The sequence below is a fragment of the Aythya ferina genome, assembly GCF_964211825.1.
Source record: "Aythya ferina genome assembly, chromosome: 1".
NCBI lineage: Eukaryota > Metazoa > Chordata > Aves > Anseriformes > Anatidae > Aythya > Aythya ferina.
The window spans coordinates 141,790,064-141,813,896 of NC_140296.1; the positions used below are offsets into that span (position 1 = coordinate 141,790,064).

Sequence of the window (23,833 nt, forward strand, 5' to 3'; positions counted from 1 at the left end):
AAACAAAAAGGAAGGCGATAGAGACCAAGGGCAAAGGCAGAGTGGAAGGAACAAGCCAGAAAAGGACAGGCTTGGGTAAACCTGGGGGACAAAGCAGTCATTGGTCCCAGCCAGCATGGGTTTGTGAAGGGTAGGTCCTGCCTAACTAACCTGATTTCCTTTTATGATAAGATCACCCGTATGGTAGACCAAGGGAAACCAGCTGATGTGATTTTTTTTGGACTTCAGCAAGGCTTTTGACACGGTTTCCCATAGGATCCTACTGGACAAAATGTCCACCATACAGCTAAATAAAAACATCATACGATGGGTGAGCAATTGGCTAACGGGCAGGGCCCAAAGGGTTATGGTAAATGGGGCTGCGTCAGGCTGGCGGGCGGTCACCAGTGGGGTCCCTCAAGGCTCCATTTTAGGGCCGGTACTTTCCAATATTTTTGTAAACGATCTGGATGTAGGAATAGAAGGTATTTTGAGCAATTTTGCTGATGACACCAAACTTGGAGGAGTTGCGGACTTGAATGAGGGTGGAAAGGCCTTGCAGAGGGATCTGGATAGGTTGGAGAGCTGGGCGATCACCAACTGCATGAAGTTCAATAAGAGCAAGTGCCGGGTCCTGCACCTGGGACGGGGAAACCCTGGCTGCACGTACAGACTGGGCGATGAGACGCTGGAGAGCAGCCTAGAAGAGAGGGATCTGGGGGTCGTGGTAGACAGCAAGTTGAATATGAGCCAGCAGTGTGCCCTGGCAGCCAGGAGGGCCAACCGTGTCCTGGGGTGCATCAAGCACGGCATCGCTAGTAGGTCAAGGGAGGTGATTGTCCCGCTCTACTCTGCGCTGGTGCGGCCTCACCTCGAGTACTGTGTGCAGTTCTGGGCACCACAGTATAAAAAGGACGTGAAACTGTTGGAAAGTGTCCAGAGGAGGGCTACGAAGATGGTGAAAGGCCTGGAGGGGAAGACGTACGAAGAACGGCTGAGGTCACTGGGCCTGTTCAGCCTGGAGAAGAGGAGGCTGAGGGGAGACCTCATCACAGTCTACAACTTCCTTGTAAGGGGGTGTCGAGAGGCAGGAGACCTTTTCTCCATTAACACCAGTGACAGGACCCGCGGGAACGGGGTTAAGCTGAGGCAGGGGAAATTTAGGCTTGACATCAGGAGGGGGTTCTTCACAGAGAGGGTGGTTGCACACTGGAACAGGCTCCCCAGGGAAGTGTTCACTGCACCGAGCCTGTCTGAATTTAAGAAGAGATTGGACTGTGCACTTAGTCACATGGTCTGAACTTTTGGGTAGACCTGTGCAGTGTTAAGAGTTGGACTTGATGATCCTTAAGGGTCCCTTCCAACTCAGGATATTCTATGATTCTATGATTCTATGAAATGTACAGAACTGTTTGTGTCTACACAGGCTCATTCCCTGTCTGAAAAGAACATAGAACTTCCTTTTTGTTAACTGACCACTTAGTAAAGGTTATGTCTTATTGCCCTTTATTGCTCTTCCACCTGCACATGTTAATCTACTACCTTTATTTGCTATTCTTGTAGATCCAGCTGCAGATTTTTCTTTGGTGGATTCCCACTAGATGTTTGGAAAACCCTCACACATTAAGGATAATGAATGCAGTGTAGTGGGTAGTAGAGCAATCAGTAGCATCACTAGTGAAGCAAGTTAGGCAAACAACTATCAAGAAATACTTTAGGTGGAGTTGATCCTACTTTGTGGTGATGGAGTAGAAAATACAGCTTCTAGAGGTTCTTTCTCAACAAATTTATATGATTCTTAATGTAGAACAACGGAGATAATAGGGACCCTCAATTCCCACTTTACTTGATTGCCTTGTTTGCCAGCTTATTTGCTCCCTAGTTTTTAACATAGAAAAGGCTAAAACTTGAAATTCAGATGTTAGATGAGTGACAGTTCAAGGCTTATTCTTGCATTTCATAGGAGACAAGTCAGAATTGAGAAGTCGCGTGTTACTACGGAGGCCACTGAATTGACAAGTGATATAATTTTTAAAAAATTTGTTTTAAAACAAGATAAACAGGATTGTTGGAAGCATCACATATTAGCACAAAGAGGAGAGGTAGGTTCCTAATTCTAACTAAATATCATCATGAGTGAACACAGTACAATGCCTTTTATCATGTTCCTCTCCCTCAACATATGGTGTGAAGGTGAAATTAAGTTTCAGCCTCTGTTATTTCTACATTTCCCCAAACAAGGTCTAATAATTCACCACCTGTGAGGTTTTCTGCTTGCTTACTTACTTGCATGGCCAGGCAGATGGTGTTCAGCAGGATCAAAACGAACATCAGGTATTCAAAATAGGTGGAGTTGACCACATACCAAACTTTGTACTGATACTGGTTTTTAGGGATGTATCTCCGCAGAGGCCGGGCCTTCAGAGCGTATTCTACACACTGGCGCTGTGAAAGAGGCAGGGTAAGTTTAAAAATCAAAAATGCAATATGGGATTGATCAGCTACTCCCAGATATAAAAAAACACAATGTGTTTCAAGTTATTTTCTGAAATGACAATGCCTGGAAGAAGATTTTCTAATCTTTCTAATCTGAATGCATATATTCTACCTGTTGTAGAGATCCATATGTATTTACTTTAACCACAGAGTGCTGTCACTTTCATCTAATCTCAGTGAATCAAATGGCACAGCACACATTTTAAAGTAAATACTTTCCTTTGTACAAATCTTACAGCAAGATTTTTTATTTTTACTTTTTAAGCCAGATTTCTTAAAGATGGTAGTGAAGCCAGCTTATATCTTGTTGGCACTTTCACATGTCCCTCTATGGTTATATTTCTCTCTTAAATGCTTATTCTCAACATATTTTCTATCCTTAGTGGCAGTAAGTTATTGTAAATTACCTGGTTCTTGTCCAGCTCACAGTTCTTGTATTCTTGTTCTCCTTGTTCCTGAAATGTGACGATGACGAAACCAACGAAGATGTTCATCATGAAGAAAGCAATGATGATGATGTAGATAATAAAGAAGATGGAGATCTCAACCCTGTGATTATAGATGGGTCCCACATCCTCCATGTGGGAATCAATGGACCTATACAGCAACCTGAAAGCAAACAGGAGCCCAATGCAGAGAAAATCTGCAGCTGTCATGAGGCCTTATAGGTGATGTTATAGAACTCAGTTTTGTGATTTTCTTAGATTGTATCAAAATTACCTCACTCACAGATGCACTGACTTGCACTGATCTGAGTATAAACTCTTGCAAAAGAGAGAACACAGCTTTTATTGACTTTATATGTTTGAACCTGTTCAGCACTTTTAACATTTGTTAACACTGCAGTTGGCATCACCTTGTAACCCATTTCAGGGGCAACCCCACGATAACCTTGCATGCCCATGTCACTCTGACTGAGTGGAACTGTGGGAGTCCTCAGCCCCTGTGACAAAGAGAGGATAGCCTGGTGAGATATCCTGTGTCTACCCATATTGCACAGTTAGCAGTGCTGTATTTCAAATTGGACCACTGGCTCCATGGGGAAACCTGCAGCACATAGCAATACTGGTAAGTGCCTGACAGGTGCTTTATATCCCTTTATGTACATAATATTTGTATTAATATTGTTATTACTGCTGCTACTGACAATCATTTATTGAGAACCAGAGACAGTGCTATACACTGCTTACAAGTACAGGAACCACAATTCCTACAGGTCCTGAGGAATTTAGTACATACCCAGTACTACAATGACTGCTGCTACTATTGCTACATACAATGCTTTAGACTTTTTGAATACTTAGAATGGGAAAGTCTGTTCTCTGAGTTTCCTCTTTTGAAATGAATGAGGACATTACTAGTGTTGCATCATCTCAAGAAGCACTCACTCTGGCCAGCCCTCAAAGGTTGAGACAGTGAAGAGGGCCATCATGGCAGTCAAGACGTTGTCAAAGTCAAACTTGCTGTTCTCCCAGCTCCGGGGCTGGATCATTGGCTGGTTGACCTCACCATCCTTGTACGTAATGTAGTACCCTCTGTGGGTGGAGAGGAGAGAGAGAAAGTGACAGAACTGCACTTCTAGTGCCAGGCCCTGAGAGCGTGTGGCCAGGGAAATGGGCCGAGTGGGAAAGGTCAGACTCACCTGCACTCTGCTGCTGTCTGCTTGGAGCTATCAGTGCAGCTGTAGAGTTTGCCCTTGAAGAGGAAGAAAGAAGAATGAAGCTTCCTTTCTTGACAGTGCAACAGTTAAGGCAGATCATGTACTGAAGGCTGCACTTACTACTTGTGTAACTTCTATGGGTATGTTTACATGCTCTGTTGCAGGCAGATGTGAACAAACTCTATCAAGAGTTGCCTGCATCTAGGTAGTTCAAGAGCACAAGCTTTCATCTGCTTGCACAGTGCTTTTCTGTGTGTGTCCTGAGGTGTATGTACCCCGAGCGCTGCCAAACACTAATTGTCCAAAGGGTGGTGAAGGGCACAGAAATAAAAGCAGATGTAAGGAAGTGAATGAGTAACCTCCAGTAATTAGCTGGCATACCCCATCTTCTACAAAATGGAAGGTAGACAGCCTGCAATTACCAATCCTTTAGAACAGCCCCCTTCACTTGTCATGCCACAAGCAATTTAGAAAATAGTGTTACTCATGTTACTGGTGATTTCTTACAGTTACAGGTGGAGCACAGCAGTTCTGAAAATACCTGATCCAGTTTTGGGAAACGCCTGGTAGCAGAAGCCCAGGTAACTATGATAGTGTCCCACACTGTCTTTCACATGGAAGATTTCATCTCCCCTCCTCAGAGTTTTTCCTGATATTTTTCTTCCCACCCGAGAAAACTGCTCAGTGTAATGGTTGGATGAACGGGTCCAATGGTTTTACCTTGAACAACTGAACTCCAATGCAGGCAAACATGAACTGCAGCAAAGTTGTGACAATCACAATGTTTCCGATGGTTCGGATGGCAACAAACACGCACTGGACCACATGCTGCAATGGAAGATAGGAACAAAAATAACTTGCAGGACTGTCCTGAGCTGCTCTGGCTAGGAGTGAAGCCCAAGGCTACAATGACAAATACAAATATTTAATTCAACTATTACCCGTTAAGTGTCAGGAAAGGGGAGAAAAAATCAGCTTGTTACTTTCATCCTCGTACTCTTGGAAGCAGGCAGAGAGTGGTAGGAAAATTCCAGAGCTTAGCTCTCTGAATGGTCCAGTAGCAGAGCCTTACATAATTGGGCACCCACAAGGCCCACAGGAAGGATTTAACTAATACTGCAAGGCTTGCGAACCCATAAAAAACCCTAGAAAATGACATCATTTAATTTTTGTGATGAGGCTTGAACACTACTTGAACTGTCACAAAAGTCCTTGCAACCTGAAATAACTCAGATATATACTTTACGGAATACATTGAGACTCTTCTAACCTTTAGCCCTTTGGCTCTGTTGATGGCCCTCAGTGGTCTAAGTACTCGCAGAACACGCAGGATCTTCACCACATTGATGGCACTGGACCTGGAAGAAAGTATTATAAAGCTTGAGACAGACAGAAATATAGGGGGTGTGCTGCAAGCAGAGATGGATTTCACCCACTTTCTCATCTGAAGTCCTACATAACCTTAGGATGCTTACCATAACTAGAGAGTAAATTAATTTCTACTTGCTCTGGCACCTCAGGAATAAGGAAATCACTCCCTGGTGCTATCTTAGTAGGTCTTGTTTCCTGATCTGTGCAGCACCAGTATATGTTCTCTTGGCTTTGACAGTCTCTGTTGTATTACTGAAGGGAATGCAACATGGGCAGGGATTTGTATTTATTTATTCTTATAAGCAAGGCAAGTTGCCAAATATTCTGTAGCTTTCTAATGGAAATTGTGCCAATATGTAGGCATCACAAGATATTTTCAGATAGGGCTCATAGAAGTTCTCTGCTGAAATATTCACAGAAGAATGGACAGTCTGGGTGACTCAGTCATTACAGGTATACTGTCCAGGTAGGTCCTATAACTTATTAAGCAAATTAGCAAATCAACTAATACAAAATGGAGTGACAGAAGCAGGCTCAACTGATGCTGCCACCAGTGCTCTGCAGATTCTTACATAGCTTTTGAAGCACTTGATGATCTTCCATTGACCAAGACTCATGGTATATTAGGAAGTAGAAAATCACTATCATCCCATTTTATAAAGAGGTAATGAGAGCTCTGGGAAGGAACAGTAAGTCACTTAACTGTCCTGAACTGATAAAGTGACTCAGAAATCTTGGAACAAAGCTGAGTGTTATGATTCCCAATGGATCAAATTTCTTGTTCTCATTTGCTCTTTCTGGAAGATGTTCCCTCCAGGTCGTTAGTATAGCATTTCCCAATTATCACATCCCCTCATGAGAATGAATTCTAATGCCTCTTGAATCATCTGAGAAAAATACCTCCAGGCTCATGAGAAAAATCTTACCCAGATAAGAGAATGAGATTGAGGTATCATCTCCCAGCCCAGTCCCACTATCCCAAAAAACCAACCAATTGAAAACAGCTCACTCACTGGATCCCAAAGGAGATGAGAGAAACGCTGACCACCAGCAGGTCTAAGATGTTGAAATAGTTTCTGCAGAAGGAGCCCTTATGGAGGAAAGCTCCGTATGCGGTCATCTGCAGGAAGGCACACGACACAAACACACTTTGCTGTTAGCATCTGTTCAGAAACCAAACTCATCTGGTTGTGCTCAGAGTATATATTTGGGTAGGGGTGGTATTTCTAACATAGACAAGACAATCTACCCTCAGGCCCCAAAGGAGAAGTTGAGTCCCCATGGAAAGAAGAGAGGGTGAAGAAGACAGTAAGATAACTATGAAAGACCTACCTATGGAAAGCCAACACTAGGTGCAGTGAGAAAAATACGCACTTAGAGTGTACAGAGTATATAACATACTGAATCAGTAAAGCAGAGAAAAGAGTGTTTGCAAAAACTACTCATTGCAATCCTATGCATTTATTTTATTTATTTATTTTTATTTTTCCAATGGCAGAGGACACTTGTGAGTATGATACTAGTATTTTATAAAGGCCTCTTTAGTTAAATTGAATAAAATACATGAAACAAAAAGGGCTCTTTTGTGATGTTTTTCTGTGGTTATACCAGGTGCAGTGGACAGTTGAGCTCTCTTTCTTCTGTGAAGAAAGAACAGAATCCCTCCAGGGTTTCATGCTTTAGAGCTGCACTGAAGCATCAGGCAGAATTCCTGTTCTCTTCAGTTTGCTACTTCTGTATGCTTTTTCCTACCTCTACACAGTTTCCTTCCTTTTTATTCTAGAAGCAGTTCCATTTTCTACTTTGTTTTCCTAACAGAACCCAAGGGTTCTCTATGGTTCCTTGAGACCAAGAAGCCTCTTTGTGGACGTAGTCATTACGAATATCACCCAGATGAGGAAGGGAAAGATTTTACATATTTTACAGGGGAGGCTCAGCCCCTTCTGGATATGAAGGGTTATTGAATACTTGCTGGTGCTAAGGAGGATGTCACAGCTCCAGAGGTGGATTAAGAGCCATTATAAACAGAAATGTGTCTCAGCCACAATGTCAGACCTAAACCCTTCTGAGTTCTGGAGAGCAAAGGTCCTGATTCTGAATTTTAGAATGAGCTCAGTTTCAGAATGTGACTAGATGTGTCTGGCATGGCGAAAGAGGGAGAAGCGATAATCGTATTTTTACCACCTACCTTAGCATCAGTGAGTAATCTAACATAGCTGCTTTGCAGAAACCCCATTCCCCGAGCTGCTAATCTCATTTCATTACCTGGGTTAGGAACACAGGCTTGTAAATTCAGTCCTCTGAATCTCATCTAAGTTAGATGTCTAAAGTAACCTGAAGCAGACGTCATTAGACTGTTCCTCAATGACCAGACTCTTCCATCTGAGAAGTATGAACTAGAAATTAAAACGGGAGTTTTCTGGCTAGTAGCTCAGGATGGCGTAGCTACTAGTGGTTTCCAGCCATGCCTACCTGTGACAACCGGGTAGCCAGAGGATGGTGGAAGGGCAAATGGTATATCAGATAATTTTTTCACCAAACATCCATGACATCAGGGAGCCAACTATCAATCGGTCAGACAGAACTGAGAAGGGGAGGAAGTATAAACTCGTCTTGGTTTAGAATTTATACTTATAGACACATTTGATTCGGGAAGGGGAGGGTTCTTGCCATAACAAAGGTGGTAAAGATGCCCTTTACTGATTATATTTTGTATGGCAAACTTGAAAAAAAGGAGACACCATTGAAATCAGGAGGGGAAGCTCTGTTGAGTTTAATTTCTATACAAACTGTGGTTGGGAGATTTTTTATTTAAGAAGAGACTCTCAAACCTGTGTCAGTATATAACCTGTGTCTGCCTCCCACCTGGTACGCTGAACAAAAACTCTTTGGGTGCCATTTAAAACCAAGCCATAACTATCTTCAATGGCATGTTCAAAACATTGCAAAGGTGGTCACCTTGCTAACCTTCATCAGTCTCCACCATGGCAGTGTGTGCTTGTATGTGTTGTCAGCAACATGGGGGCAGATGAAGTTTGTTTCTCTACAGTTTTGATAATCATATAGTTATTTGTTCTTTTGCTTCTTACTATTTACATCAACTTTTCTGTTGTGCAAAAGATTGTGCTTAATACAAGGCAGCAGAGAAACTGGCCTGGAGAAACCCAGGAACTTGTGAGGCAGGAACTGATGGGGCAAGAACAGAAGAATTTTTTAAATATTGGTATTCTTTGCACTCCTCTCCTACTTGTACTTGGATAAAATCCAAGGGTGGTGACCTAAATCCATTGAAGTTAATGGGAGGGCATCAGGAAGCTCAGAAACAGGTACTATGCAGCACACTTCCCTGAGGAAAACAGGGCAATACACCAGTGAGTTACGTTATGTTTTGATTCCCCTGAAGTCATGAGGAGTGTTACCATTTGCTTCAATGGGAGCAGAATTGCTACTTTAAGTCTGAACAGGTGGGAAGGTGCTCTGGTATAGAAATTTAAGACTTGAACTACAATTTTGATTTTAAGTGTTGGTGTTAAGATGCTTTCCTTTTTTTGACAAGCCTTTTTGATAGGCCATTTGGTGTGTGCATGTTCAGATTTATTGTGTAAACACAGATGCACACTGCACAGCAGCATAATATGCACACCTCTTTGGAGAATATTATGGCTTTGCTGATTTAAAGTCATGTCAAAAAGCATTCCTCTCTACAAAAATATGTAGGGGCCACCCTACTTGCCAGCCTCCAGTATGGATACTGTTATTAGGGTCTTGAGTTGCAAGATCTGAGCAACTCTAAGGTGCTGCCTGCCAGCACTTAGAACTAGCCTGCTGAGAAAAATAAACAAGCTGCCAAATGAACCTAGCATTTAGAAAGCCAGAACTTTGCCCAATTACTGTTATTTAAATTATTAGCCTACAAATTTGGGAAAATTAGAGTTAAGAATGAGGCAGCCTATTTTTATTTTATTCTGAGCTAAAACACTCTCCTGCACATTTCCTTTGGTATAGAGCACGTTTCCTGGGAAATATGAAGCCAGGTTTTAAACAGGCAGTACAGCAATTTTCATTTGTAACCACCGTCCCTCATGTTTTGGTGATTTTTACTCTTGGTTAACTCTCTGCTCCTCAAACATGAGCTTTTGCACTGTGCTCCATGGTAGAATCACTGCCTGGCTCCTATTTGGCTGTGCACCCTGTAACCTTCCACAAGGCATTGGCTGCTCTTTGACCCAGCCTCATGACTTGTGCAGAACTGAGACCTTCTCTTTGAGTTGTAGCATGTATAAGAGGAGCATGAGCTCGGGATTCTTTGTACAGCAAATAAGTCCTGTTTTGGAAAGACTGGCTGTGGTAGTGAGAACAGTTTCTGGAGAGAAGGCCTTTTTCTTGGTCCTCTTACTTGTTATCCTGTCATTGCATTTCCCCTAAAAAAGCATTGTGTTGATATTGGCCTTATTTTACAAGTCTGAATATCAAAACTTCACATAAGAGTTCTTTTTAAGCAACTACCAAAAGCATAAAACCAAAAGATAAGCAATCTTTTGTGTAGAGATAATACTGGAGTTAAAAGAAAAATAAAAATAAAAGAGAGAGTGAGAGAAGGCAAGAGACAAAGAAAGAAAGAAAAAGAAAGAGACAAAGAAAGAGACAAAGAAAGAAAGAAAGAAAAAGAGAAAGAAAGAGAGAAAGAAAAAGAAGCAGAAAATGAGTTTATTGCTCAGATTGGTTACCTTAAGAATAATTTCTAATGTAAAGATACTAGTGAAGACATAGTCTGCATTGCCTAGGATCTGAAAAATAAGCACAATCGGGTTAGTTGTACTGAGCGTGACCCAGGAACAAACAGGCGTGTGTGTTAGCAACAGATAGTGGCAGAAAACTAGTAAGCTTGTGAACAGATAATGGTAGAGAAGATGGGCACTTTACCTTCAGAGCAATTTCAATGGTGAAAATGACAGTAAAAACTATATCAAAATAAAAGAGAATCTGTAAAAACAAAAGGGAATAGGAGTGGGGAGGGTAGATCAGTGACTGGCCACCAGAATGGGAAATCACAGTTCAAAATCAAATGCACAAGTCTCCTAACAAGGGAACAAGGAGGGTTATATAGGAAATGGTTTTGTAATGACGTCCTGTTGAGTGCAGTGAAGGTCCTGGCACATAGGACAAGCAGCACATTACATGAAATCTTTTCTGAGTTACAATCCCATAAGGGCTGTGGAGGGAAAACAAGCTTTTGGTTGTTGTTGTAGGATTTTTTTTTTTCTATTTTTTTTTTTCTTATTGTGATAAAGCACAGACAATTCAAGTTTTTTTTTCACAAACAGATTTCCAAACTGATAATACAAGGATATCTGGTCTCTCAGTGGAAAACATGAGATTTTTTCTCACTAACTGCCATTCAGGCTTGTTTTGTGTCTCTTGTGAAGGAAGAAAAACAGACTGCAAATTGATGCTCTAGCTCATTTTTTTCTATACCCTGACTTGCCCTGGATCAGGATGAATAACAAATACTCTGTCAGTTGAACAGAATCACAGTGACCATAATTTGATCATGCACTAAAGGTGCCTGACTTAAATCTTGCATCTTTCCATTCGCATTCTGTATAACAGGCAAGCTGAAACACCCCTTGTTCCAATGAACTTAGACCCAGTGGTGGGCATACCCGTGGCATGCATAGCAGACCACAAGAAGCGGCCCTAAAGTGTCACAGAAGGCAACAGCAAGTCTGGAAGGGTTAAGAGATTTTTCAAAGTAACAGCATCAAGGATGGAGATGTCTTTCACTGCCCATTGACCTACAGCTCACAAAAGTAAATGGGAACTTTTTAACTCCATTTGTTTCCAATATATTCCAATATCGCGAACCATTTTGATGTTATCTACACTGCAAATGGTAAAAATCAAAAGTATCGTGCCCTTGGATTACTGTTGTTTTAGCTTAATCAAGTTCTAAACCTGAAGGCCAATATATGGAAGCAGAAGAAACATGATAATTTTCAAATTTAAACCTTCAGTGCTAAAATACTGATAATCATACAGAACTATCCTTCCCATCCCATGTCTCTTATTGCATCTATATGGTCTTGCTCTAATACAAACCCAAAGGTGGCTAGATTCTTACAGCTTGGTATGCCGTGGGCAATCGGTAGCTATTGCAAACTACAGGGTTATTTTAGATTGCACCATTTAAGCATGACCCCAACCTAGAGTGATTTGCTGACACTGAAGGTCAAATGGGGACATATATCATTTACTGCTACTGTGTAACCTGAAACCCCTCAGGTTACTGCTGGATTTTTGACCTCTAGACTTACACAGAAGTTGTTTTATCTTCTTCGAGGATGGCTTAGGGTCTGTAATTTTTTGCAAATTAAAAAAGGGCCATTTCAAGGATGGACAGACCTCAGTTGCATTCTATATTAATTCCCACACATCATAGCTGGAAATGTCCCCTTGCATTGCTGCCTTCTAGGTCCTGACATTTGGTTATTATATCAATGGAATAATTTTATAATGTATGTGCCAAATTCATGGGTACTCTAAGGCTGCTTTGCATGACTCCACTGATATAAAGCAGCCATAAACTTGATTAAAGTGGATGATTAAGCTGGGCCTGCAGCTGCTTTACATCACCAGAGCACTGCAAAGCAGCTAGGGCATACTGGTGAATCTGGCCCCAAAGCTGCAGCTAGTAAAGACATTCCATATAGATGAAATCACGCCTAATGGAAATGATCACTTCTCACCTGTGCAGGTGGTACCATTTACCAGCAGGCATACTTATTATTACCTAAATATATATTTAATCCAGAATATATTAAAATGAAAGAGCACCTTGCCAGGATGCAAACAGGAGAATATTGTGAGCCCATAAAGTTTTATGTCTTGCTTGGGATTTGAAGGCTGTTTGATCAGACTGGAGAGGCACTTCCACAGACTTGCTGCCTGAGCCCTGTGTGACACGGGAAAGATGCAGCCACTAGCCCACCCCAGGACAGATGCAGTATCCAAGCCTCTTTGCTAGCCCTTGCTGGAGGGGTTCTCTCCATTCCTGTCTTCCTGCTCTGGGACAGTTTGCATCAACAGCAGTACAGGTCTGCAAAAGGTGAACGCCTAATTATGTTATCCCAGCGTGAGGGTGTGGCACTGTGTTTGCCTTCAGTTTGCTTTCTTTCCCTCCCTGGCACAGAGCAGGACACAATCTTACTGTTCTACTGTCAAAGTGTAAAGGCAGACAACATTTACAACACAAACATCTTGTCAGTGTCCCCTTGCATGATACATTTTAAACACCTGTACCTGCAAAAATTAAACACAGATTTTCATGCAACATCAGTGGGTTCAAATACACAACACAACACTTTGCACCAAACCTTCAGCTCTTTTATCCAAGACAAACATCTTTCACTACTATTTTTTTTTTTTCTCATTTAAATATCTCTGCTATAGATTATGCAGCAGAGTCTGTGGAATGGCAGAAGCCCATATGCCAGCTGACATCATTCTGCAGTGCTAATACATATTGACATACATTTAGCCCTACATGGTGGGCACACTCAGCCATGCACAAGTGGATCATTAGACACACGTTTGACTATTACTTAGTACCCTTCTTTAGGACAAAATGCAAAGCAACACTGAGATACGTTCAGGAATCAGCTTCCATTAACACATTCTCTGCATGCACATGTGCATTTAAATGAATGCTCAGGCTGAAATTCTTCTGCTAGATGGAACAATGAGCATTAAATTAAAGTTTTAATATTAATAAGCAAATAAATGGCCCACTGTTTATGTCTAGAAAGCTCCTCCAGCTTAAAGGCACCAAAATGCCACTGCAGACAGCAGAGGTCAGAAGTCTCATATATGACTGCTGACAGTTCTGATTTCTGTATGACCCCAGATAAATGGAAACTACCTCTGGCAAAGTTAAGTACTGAACATTTCAAAAGGCTAATACAAATGGTCAGGAAAGAAGGTGAGAATGTATCTCTGTGCTGAATGCCTTCCTCTTCTTCCCGCAGCCTGGCAAGGAGAGGAGCACAGCATATTTTCTGAGGATTATCTCAAACTCAGTGATAGCTTTGCAGGTTGCACTCAAACAGCCTGATTCTAAACTTGACAACACAAATTTCCCCCAAAGGGACTGCATCAAACTCAAGAATTGTACTCCTGATTCACAACCAGGGTGAACAAAGAGAAAATCAGGCCTTGGGCTTTTTAACTCAAAGGAAAGAAAAAAAATATTAAGAAAACAGACAAGCAAAAAAGTGGCAGGAGAGCAAACATTCCAAAGAGAACTTGCAAATCCCCCGGATTTGAATTATCTGAACCCCAATCAATGTTTCTACAGCCCATTTTTAATGCCTTAAATTCCAGGGAGCAATAATTTTGGTTCAGTTCTGTCCTTCTACCCCTAAGAGACACTTCTGAAATGAACTAGAAGCCAAATTCTGCACTGATTCATGTTCCCTGCAAAAACCGATGATTTTACACACAGTGTACAAAAGGTACAAATCAGGGCAGAGGATCACTCCCAAAGCCTCTGATGTAGTATTTTCTGCCTTTCCTGGCTACGACTCATGATCTGCTTGTACCACACCTCTAATACACAGTGAGGGAAGGAGTATGGTAAGCATACTTGGTTCCTAAAGGAGAGGTGTCGGACGGGGTCCTCAGCTGCCAGGGAGATGCTGCTGAGCAAGATGAAAAATAGGATCAGGTTGGTGAAAATGTTATCATTAACGATTCGATGGCAGTGGACACGAAACCTGAAAGAGAGAGGAGAGGCATAACTTTATCTCTCAGAGAACAGCAAAACCTGGGAAACATCCCCCTCTACCTCTTTTGCTGGCAAGGCTGGCCCTGGAGGATTGCTCTGCAGAGCAGCTTCTCTCTGCCCCAGTGGCTGGGAGAGCAATGGCCCAGGCAGCTCTGCTTTGCCCTGCTAGGTGCTGGGCAGCCTTGGCTCGCTGTGCCATGCCGTGATGCACCAGGGCTGCCCACAGGACTCACACTTGGTGCGTGGTTTTGATATGTGCCTTCCATACAATGATAGCAGGATACGAGGAGTTAAACTTCATAACCTACATAATTCTAGAGGCACTTCATTAATCCATTTAGCTCTACTTTTGGCTGTTAAGCCTCCAAGCCCCTATTATAGCAATTTTACAGATGATTGCAGAGGTTAATTTACTTTTCCAACAAGCAACAGTGGGTGGGTGGAAAAGCTGACATTAGGCTCCATGAGTCCCAGTCATCATCAGGCTCTCCCGGTTGCACATACCAAGGAGGAGTGGCACAAACCCTGATGTGGGAAGACAGGCTCTGAATTCTGTTGTGCTTTTACAGCCCTGCCTTACTTTGAGACTGTTTGGAGGCAAAGTCCCCAAGGGAGACACTGGGATACATGACACTCTACAGACCACTGAGCAGTGAGGTTATTTCTGAACCCTTGGAGAGATATATTCCCTTGTGGGTCCTGCTCACCCTCCACTCATGGTACTGGTCTCACACACTGGTGTTGGAAAGAGAGGTGGGGCAATGTGAAGCCACACTGCATGGGGGAGCCTGAGGGAAGAGTATGAGAGAAAAATAATTCTCCTCAGCCTCCCCTCAGAGCTATGGACTCTTATCCTTCTCATTCCTTTTCTTGCATGCTTGTTCTTGGTCAGTGGGAATAAGCAGAAAGACAGGAACTCCTTACTGGGAGTATTTTTTTAGAGGATATTAGGACAAGAAGCTCCAACTTCATGCTTGACTGACTGCATGATGGCTTGCTTGCAGTTTGGACCTGAATTTGTTGGGTAGTTCCAATTACTGACTTGCCTCTGAGTTTGTTATTTCCAAAGTTTTGAAGATTTGTGTCTTCAATCAGACTTGCAGGTGCCCTGTACTCCCACTTAATGCTGTCAGAGTGCTTTCTACATTTGTGCTTATATGGAGATTTTATGCCAGGGTGAAAGACAGAGTGGTCAAAGGTGGTCTCTGGTATTAACTGTTGGAAGGGAGCTCTGCACAATACAACCTCTGGGGACCACTGTGAAAGGGGGACCTGCTCCTCTCCTCCTTTTTGCAGCTGAGCAGCCTCTTAAATACCTGTTGTTAGGACTGAAGATGAAGAAAGCGCTGGCATCAGGCATGGGCACAGCTTTTTCCTTGAGGTGCAGTTCAGACATTGGGCGAGGTCGAGGGCCAACAGGCATCTCAGGTTCTTCCTCATCTTCCTCTGCTGCAAGAAACATTTCTATTTTTTATTTCATACTTTTTTTTTTTATTATTATTATTATGCATAATACTACCCCTTATGGAGTACCGTGGCATTTGTTTCTGTTGGAACTAGAGCTAGAAACTTACAATTATCACAATAAGATGATGAAAGCCTGTGGTTCCTTGTCCACTTCCCTTCTCCAAGGCACCGTCCACTGCCCATTTGCCAGCGTCCATCCTGGCAAATATAGATCTAGCCTGTTTGCAAAACCATCAATGCTGATAAATCCACAATATCCTCAGATGCTTCACTGTCCCTTCTGCAAAAATAGCTTCCCCTAATGGCTAACTTTAATCTTTCTTGCTGTAGTCTAAATCCATTATCTGTTGTATTATTTTCCATGGACACAGAAAAAGAGATAATTCCCTTCCTCTTGCAGAAGGCTTTTACATATTTGAGGACCATTACTATGTTTTTGCCAGGCATTCCTGTTCCTAGACAAAAACAAGTCTTTCCTGAGGTGCTTTGTTCTCTAGATCTCTGATCATTGTCTCTACTTTCCTTTGTATTGTCTGTAGGATTAACCTGCAGTTGAGGTCCTACCGGTGCAAGGGAGAGTTAATTACTTCTTATAATATTGTTTTCATGTTTAAATGCTTTTCGTGGACACTTCTTTTCTTCACACTCTTGTATTAATTTGCCATCAGTTTTTGATTTGCAAGAACCACAGATTCTGTACCACAGAATGGTTGCCTAGCCTGTTACTCCCCCCTGCATTTGTGCTGCTGACTATTCCCAAGAGTAGCACTTTGACCTCATCCTTATTGAACTGCATCTTATTTTCTTCAGACCCTTTCTCCAGCTTATCAGGACCTATCTTTCTCCTCTGTGTAAGAGCTCTTCATGAAGCCATTGCCACATCACTGAGTACCCTCAAGGAAGAAAATGTAGAGATGGAAGCTGAGTGGTATGTGAAAGAGAACCTTCCACCTTTGAGGATTTCTTCCACCTGCTGAAATCAGATGCTGTTTTGTAAATGATATGGTAGGATTTTAATATTTTGAAGTTCACAATCCTCTCACTTAATTAGCAAGACAGGAAGAAATATTTTAAGAAGGGTGCCTGACAGGTAAAATATAACTGATTCATCTTCCAGCCAACGCAAAGGCGGAAACACTAGTTAAAAAGGTTTATCTTAACTCCATGAAGTGAGATAAATTCCATGAAGAACCTATTCCTTTAGGATTGGATATGGTACTGGATCTGGTAATGGATGCATCAGAAAGATGCTGATTTGCCTATCAACACAGATCCCAATCTAGATGTCAGAGACAGGAGAAAAGTGGCCTTTTCAATGCATGTCATTATTGCATGCAAATAGCATTCTTTCTTTACACTTCTAGTACCAAAAGCTCAGCTCAAATTCACTTGATAGATCTTTGAATAAATGTTTGATCTGGCACATCGAGTTTGGACTTTCTAAGCAGGTCTATTTTTTAACAGCTCCATTTCATGTTGTAAAACACTTCATAATACCCATTCTACAGACTTCATTCTTTCAGAAGTACTTTTGGGCATAGTACTTGAAAAAATGGTGTTAATGCTTATATTTATATATAATATTACAGCACTTTGCATTTGCACCTCTTATCTATAGATTTCGAAGTGGTCTGACAAGGACTGAGGTAAGCACATTCTTTTCCTTTAACAGTCTGGAATACTTATGTTCATGACCATGTAGGACGTTTGAGAGCTTTACCTAAAAGACTACTATTCTGAGTCCCAGTTCTGTGCCTTCATTATAAGATCACTCTTTCTCAAAGAAGGTTTTTTCTCATAGTGTTGTTCTTTTTAAACACTTTCAAATGGGTATGAAACAACATGTCAGGAAAATGGTCTCTTAGCAGAAGTATCAGCATGGTGAAGACCATAAGGAACATTGCTTCTCTCCTCTTTTTCTAATGTCTGTCACAGTGCAAGAAATATATTAATGATTATAACAGCCACCTAGCTTCAGACTGGAAAACACATTCAGTTCCTCAGCTTTGGAGCAAGAATAATGTTCTAAATGTTTTTCATATAAAGTAGGGTCTAGGGCACATAAAAAAGGAAAAACTGAGGGTCAAATACAGAAAGGATAACATGATTACAGTTTCAGCTCAGGTCACTGCCTAAGCTATCTATCAGTATAAAGAAACAGCATGCTGCATAGTTGCCGGCATTCATACAAGCAAAGGTCAACACAGTATTCCCATGTTGGCTGGGGAACTCATTATCTGCAATCTTACATTTTTCTCTTTTTTCTATACCTAAGGTATATTAGTGTTTAAAAATTGACTTTTCTATTCAAGCCTCCCATGGAATCATGACTGAGAGCTGCCAAGTTCAGTTCTAGTTTTGAACTCTCCTGAAGTTCAAGGAAATTTAAATCTGGGGCTGTCGTCTTGAGTTATACTTCATTAGAACAGTTACATCCTTTGGCTGTGAAGCCATAAGAACAAACAAGCTATAGTGCAGCATCAGTGATATATTCAATGGTGAGGATTTTTTTTTCATTTTACTATACAAAGACCAGAACTCTTGGGCAAGGACATTGCTTTGCTTCAAGCTTCCATGAATCATCCCAAGCTTTTACCTTCATCTGACGTTCTGAATTCTTTGTCTGTTTCTGTACCAGACTGCAAGACTTGCTCTCTGTCTTCCTATAATAAACATGTCATCATAATAATCCTTCTAGTGTACACAAATCTCTGGAAGAACTAGTCCCTCCCTCCAGCAAAGTGGCTAGGTGAACGGATGAGCTGCAAGTACACAGTGTATTCTGGGGGTTAAGAGCTACACCATGGAGCAAATACAGTCAGAAGGGGTTATTGAGAAAACTCTGGTTGAGGCAATAGAAACTAATCGGAAACAGAGGGGGGTAGATTGAGAATAAAGGGAAAACAAATAAATCAACCTTTTTAGTTGTTTCTGTACATTGGGTTAGCTTGAAGGATGTTTTCAGAGGTTGGAATAATACACAGCCATGGGAAGGTTAAATCATATTCTGAAAATGGGTAGAACCTGCTGACTGCATCTAAGAAGCAATGAGACGTTTCCCTCCAACAACAGCTGAAATGGATCCACATGTGGGAAACGGGCAGAAAACAGGTTTTCCCAGGTGGGCTGCATGTGGCTGCACAGCAATCAGCAGAAGGATTCTGGGCTGGTCTGCAGCCACAAGGGAGCTGATGAAGGGACAGGGTACATGTGGGGATTGGGAAATTCTTGCTTGCTAATGCCAGGGAAAGCCTTAGAGCTTGGTTCCCCAGAACTGACTACGCAAGACAGATGTGATGTGCCATACCAGCTCTGAGAGGGCCTTGGTGTTTCTGAGCTTCATACTGCAGAATGGAGTAGATGACTATTCTAAATAGTATCTAACAAGTGATTTACAAAACTTTACTCCATCTGAGCCTTGTGGTAACTTCCGTGAACTCTGAAAGAAGTGGTCAGACAATTGTGTGAGCCAGTAGAGACTCTTTTCAGGGGAAAAAAAAAAAAAAAAAAAAAAAAAAAAAAGGGGTTTCAGAGTTCTCTTTCCAGCTTGGAAAAGAGAAAAAGTAACTTCACTCTTCACAAAGAGTAGAAAAACAATTCTGGGAACAACCATGGGAGCCTGTTTAGAAATGGCATTACAAAAAGGCAAACTACCAAGATGCTATCCCTTTGCATTGATAATGCTTTAGGAGACGGGAGCATCCATTCAAATGTCAGGTTCTGTTCAAAAATATGCCAATCCAAGGATTGGTACTCCAAGGCAGGAGTTTTAAAATGTCTTTACTTAATTTTCTGCCTTCTAATCCTACACTGCAGAATGGCTGCAGATAAAACATCCATGACATGAATTGTAGATACAGATTTTGTCAAATAGACAAAAATGTAGATACAGCTTTTGTCATGATAGGCTATTTCTAAGCTGTCTACAGAAGGTAACTAAAACATAATTCTATTATCAGTAGGCTTAAATTTGCTATACAGGTGGGTGTATCTTCACTTGAAAAAATATAACGGTCTGCAAATCCAAGCTAGCTGAAAAACAGAAACAGAACTACCTCTGCCTGTTTTAATTTATGCTTGTGACTAAAGACTCCTCAGAACACATGAGCAACTGGGGATGGGTGTGCAGTAAGTGCCCTGTGCCTACAGAGGTGTTTGGAAGATTAAAAACAGAGTGATCTGCTTCAGGAACTGCTAAAACTGTACTGCATGGTATTGGAAACAGTCTGTTACTGATTAATAGGCTACAAATATGGATCAATACAAGTATAGCAAATGCACAGATCTTTTGTACTGAAAATCAAATTCAATGAAGTTTTCCTTTTTTGCCTGCCTGAAACTCTTGTCCATCTATTTAAAGTGAACTATTGTGTCTTTTTTTTTACTCTGTCACATCGACCTATTAACAGACATTTATTAGGAATCACACAATAGAAGAGAACGTGATTTATTACCTATTACAGCCTGTTACATTATCATAGAAATGAAGAAGGGCAGAGCAGGAAAGGACAACAAAAGGCTCTCCAGTTCATGCTTCTTCCAAGCTAGGATCAACTTACTATTATATTCAAGCCTTTTCTGGCAGATTTTTTGACTTTTCTGACCTGTTCTTAACATGCAGGGTTTCCACAACCTTCTTCACAATCTTTTCTAGTCTTCACTGTTAGAAAATCCTTGCCAGGTGTGAATCTGTTACTTCTGTTATTCACAATGGAGATGGAGATAATTTCCCTCCTGCCTCTAACAACCTTTTATGCATTTGAAAATGTTACTCTTGTCTTTCATAACTCAAACAAGCACAGTTCTTTCAATCTTAGTTCCTGTTTCCTTCCTGCATTGCGTTCACCATGACCTGTTAGACTCTTTCCAATCCAGCCCCACTTCTCTTTAAGAGGAAATTCTTCACTCAGAGGGTGGTGAGGCACTGTCACAGGTTGCCCAGAGAGGCCGTGGATGCCCCGTCCCTGGAGGTGTTCAAGACCAGGTTAGATGAGGCCCTGAGCAAACTAATCTTGTGGGTGGTGTCCCTGACTACAGCAGGGGGGTTGGAACTAGATGATCTTTAAGGTCCCTTCCAACCTGAACCATTCTATGATTCTCTTAGGTAGAGCACCCAAAATAAAACACAGAATCTCAGTTGAGATCTTACCAATTGCTAACAGAAAAAGAATTGTTTTGCTCTGGTTAGCTTTCATTGGCCTGTTAGAAGAAATCCATAAAGGGAGTAAAGAGTCTTGTTTTCACTGCTTATAATCTCAATACTTGTTTGCCTTTTGAAAGGCAGCAAAATGTTGTTGACTCCTGTTGAGCTTGTGATCACAGGATTTAGATTCTTTTCTCAAGCACTGTTACCTTACTAATATCACCTAGGATCCTTTATTTTTGAATTACTTATTCCTGCCTACGTAGATCCTAGTGCTTTCATTTTATTTAGACCATTTATCCAGTTCCTCAGCAGCTCTTTGAATTCTAATGCTGTCCTCCAGCATGCTTCCTATCCCTCCTAGCTTCATGTCATCTGCAAATGCAATAGGCATATTTCCTCTTCAATCACTCAGGTCATTAACATTGAACTGAACTGAACTCAGGGCGGGCCTTAGAGCCATAGTACCTCACTTGTGCCATCACTAATCTCCACATAAAGGGTTTGACCAATTTCTCTCTCAATCACCTAAGCCATGCTTTCCTTTCTGGTTTATGAAAATGTTATAAGAGACAGTCAGAAGCCTTAGCAAAGTTAAAGCATATGATATCTACTTCTCTCCTGTCTTCAAGTTTTTTCAGCCCCTCACAGAAGAAAGTGGTTTGATGTGATTTGTTCTTGGCAAATCCATGTTCCTGCTAGTCTTCTTATCTTGCAGTCTTATAGCTTGTTTAATCATTTGTTCCAACACTTCTCCAAGGATGGAAGTTGAACTAACTAGTTTGTAATTCCTCTGCTCCACCCCTACCCACTATTTTAAAGACACAGCCTTCAAAAATTCTCAGAGAAAAACTGTTCCATGTTCTGAGATTGCTTCAATCATTTTTTAAAAGTATTTAAGAACAAAGTTAATTAGGTCCAACTGAATTGAAAATTAGTCTAATGCTCTAGCTCATTTTTTTCCAACTTTAGGCTAAGAGCTTATGCCTTTGAATTATATTAATAGCCACACTGTCCTTTTTAATTAAAAAAGTGCAAAAAGGCATTCAGCACTTTTCCCTTCATAAGTATCTGTTGTGGGTCTTCCCTGACCTCAGAGTAATGAAAAAGTAGACTGAAAATACAGCTGTAGTCATGTAATGTGTGATGAACAGAGAAACAAATCAAGTACAACTAATTACTACAAGGATTCTGAAGGAAACGTGGGCAAGTGAAGTGTAGCTAGCAGGGTGAGGGAGGCAATTCTCCCCCTCTACTCTTCTCTACTCTACTCTACTCTACTCTACTCTACTCTACTCTACTCTACTCTACTCTACTCTACTCTACTCTACTCTACTCTACTCTACTCTACCCTACCCTACCCTACTCTTATGAGACCCTACCTGGAGTACTGCATTGAGGTCTAGGGCCCCCAGCATTAGGACATGGACCTGTTGGAGCGGGTTCAGAGGAGGGCCGTAAGGATGATCAGAAGGCTGAAGCACCTCTCCTATTAACACAGGCTGAGGGAGTTGGGGTTATTCAGCCTGCAGAAGAGAAGGCTCCAGGGAGACCTTACAGCAGCCTTCTATTACCTAAAGGGGGCCAGCAGGAAAGCTGGGGAGGGACTTTGTCAGGGAGTGTAGTGATAGGGCAAGGGGGAATGGTTTTAGACTAAAAGAGGGTAGATTAAGATTAGTTATTCACAAGAAATTCTTCACTCAGAGGGTGGTGAGGCACTGGAACAGATTGCATAGAGAAGTTGATATACCCTCCATGGAAGTGTACATAGCCAGGTTGGGTGGGGCTGTGGGCAACCTGGTCTAGTGGGAGGTGTCCCTGCCCATGGCGGGGGGGATGGAATTAGATAGTCTGTCTTTAAAGGCCCCTTCCACCCAAACCTTTCTATGATTCCAAGTGCATCTTCTTCTCCCATCATGAAGGCATTGCATGTTCAGCGTGCTTGTTACCACAGTTTGGTTATATATGCACTAGCAACTGGAGCTTCAATTCTTTTAATCGAGAATAAGAGAAAACTGAGAGATACCTGGTGCTTCTGTTGTGGGATATGGGCTCTTTTCTTCATTTTCATTGGGCTGATAATCATCCATGTTGATCTAACAGAAACAGAAGAAGAGAAAAAGCCTTTATCAGACAAGGCAGAGTTTTCATTCCCTCAGAAACCCAAGCTGTTCATGCCATCACTGCATAAAGAGTGGTGGCTGGCAGCAGACCTTGGTAGCAGGCGGGGATTCTCCATCAGCAGTGATTGATTTCAGCTCAATTTTCTCCTCCTTTGTCTCCTCCTCCACAGCTGTTTTTTCTATCTCCTGTTTCTTTTCAGGACTAGCAGTCCTAACAATTTGACAAGATAAAAAGCAAACAGTTACAAAGGTGAAAAGCTGTTTCCCTTTCAGGAACTTCATGTAGTACAGCACACACCATGAAAATGATCAGCTGGCTGGCACCTCCATTCTGAGTCCAGCTTATATATTAGTGGCTCCACCTTGTCCTCATCTGCAGGCAAAGGCAGAGACTGCTCTAATTTCATTTATTTTATAGCTTTCTTGATGGCGTGTGTGTATGGGTGTGTGTGTACATGCGTGCATGCATCTGTGGAAGTGCCTGTGTGTTTGTGTATATGCACACTCTAGGTCTATGACTAGGTATCTTCTTCTTTCATCCAGCAACAATGGCATGAAACATTTTCAAGCCCTCTCTTGTGGACTTCCACTAGGTTGCCTGCAAAGTTTTGCCCATCACTGCATTTCCAGAGGGAAGGAAACCTTCCTGACTGGTGTGCAGGACAGAGCAGAAAGATCTGCACAAGAGAACCCCTCCAAGCAGCCTGGAAGAAAGGGAGAAATAACCAGTAAGGAGAAGCTTCCCCACTGCGGAGAACAGAGAATGACAGAGAAGCTCTACACCAAACTCATGTCTCCTAAGAGTGCAGAAA

General features: G+C 41.8%; 1 protein-coding gene across 42 annotated transcripts in view; it reads right to left on the reverse strand.

Annotated features, from left to right (window-relative positions):
* Positions 1–23,833, reverse strand: part of CACNA1C (calcium voltage-gated channel subunit alpha1 C) — a 476,864-nt gene that overhangs the window by 73,082 nt on the left and 379,949 nt on the right. For 27 of the 42 annotated variants that reach the window (XM_084499540.1, XM_084499518.1, XM_084499526.1 and 24 more), the window contains 12 exons: positions 23,112–23,232; positions 22,925–22,994; positions 15,605–15,737; positions 14,148–14,277; positions 10,430–10,489; positions 6,520–6,626; positions 5,406–5,493; positions 4,856–4,963; positions 4,118–4,170; positions 3,864–4,010; positions 2,883–3,084; positions 2,266–2,424 (listed from right to left, as the gene is read on the reverse strand). In XM_084499540.1, the coding sequence (XP_084355666.1) occupies positions 2,266–2,424; positions 2,883–3,084; positions 3,864–4,010; positions 4,118–4,170; positions 4,856–4,963; positions 5,406–5,493; positions 6,520–6,626; positions 10,430–10,489; positions 14,148–14,277; positions 15,605–15,737; positions 22,925–22,994; positions 23,112–23,232 (1,378 nt within the window). Of the gene's footprint in view, positions 1–2,265; positions 2,425–2,882; positions 3,085–3,863; positions 4,011–4,117; positions 4,171–4,855; positions 4,964–5,405; positions 5,494–6,519; positions 6,627–10,233; positions 10,294–10,429; positions 10,490–14,147; positions 14,278–15,604; positions 15,738–22,924; positions 22,995–23,111; positions 23,233–23,833 lie in introns of all 42 variants that reach the window. The other 15 variants (XM_084499513.1, XM_084499544.1, XM_084499548.1 and 12 more) reach the window with 3 other exon arrangements.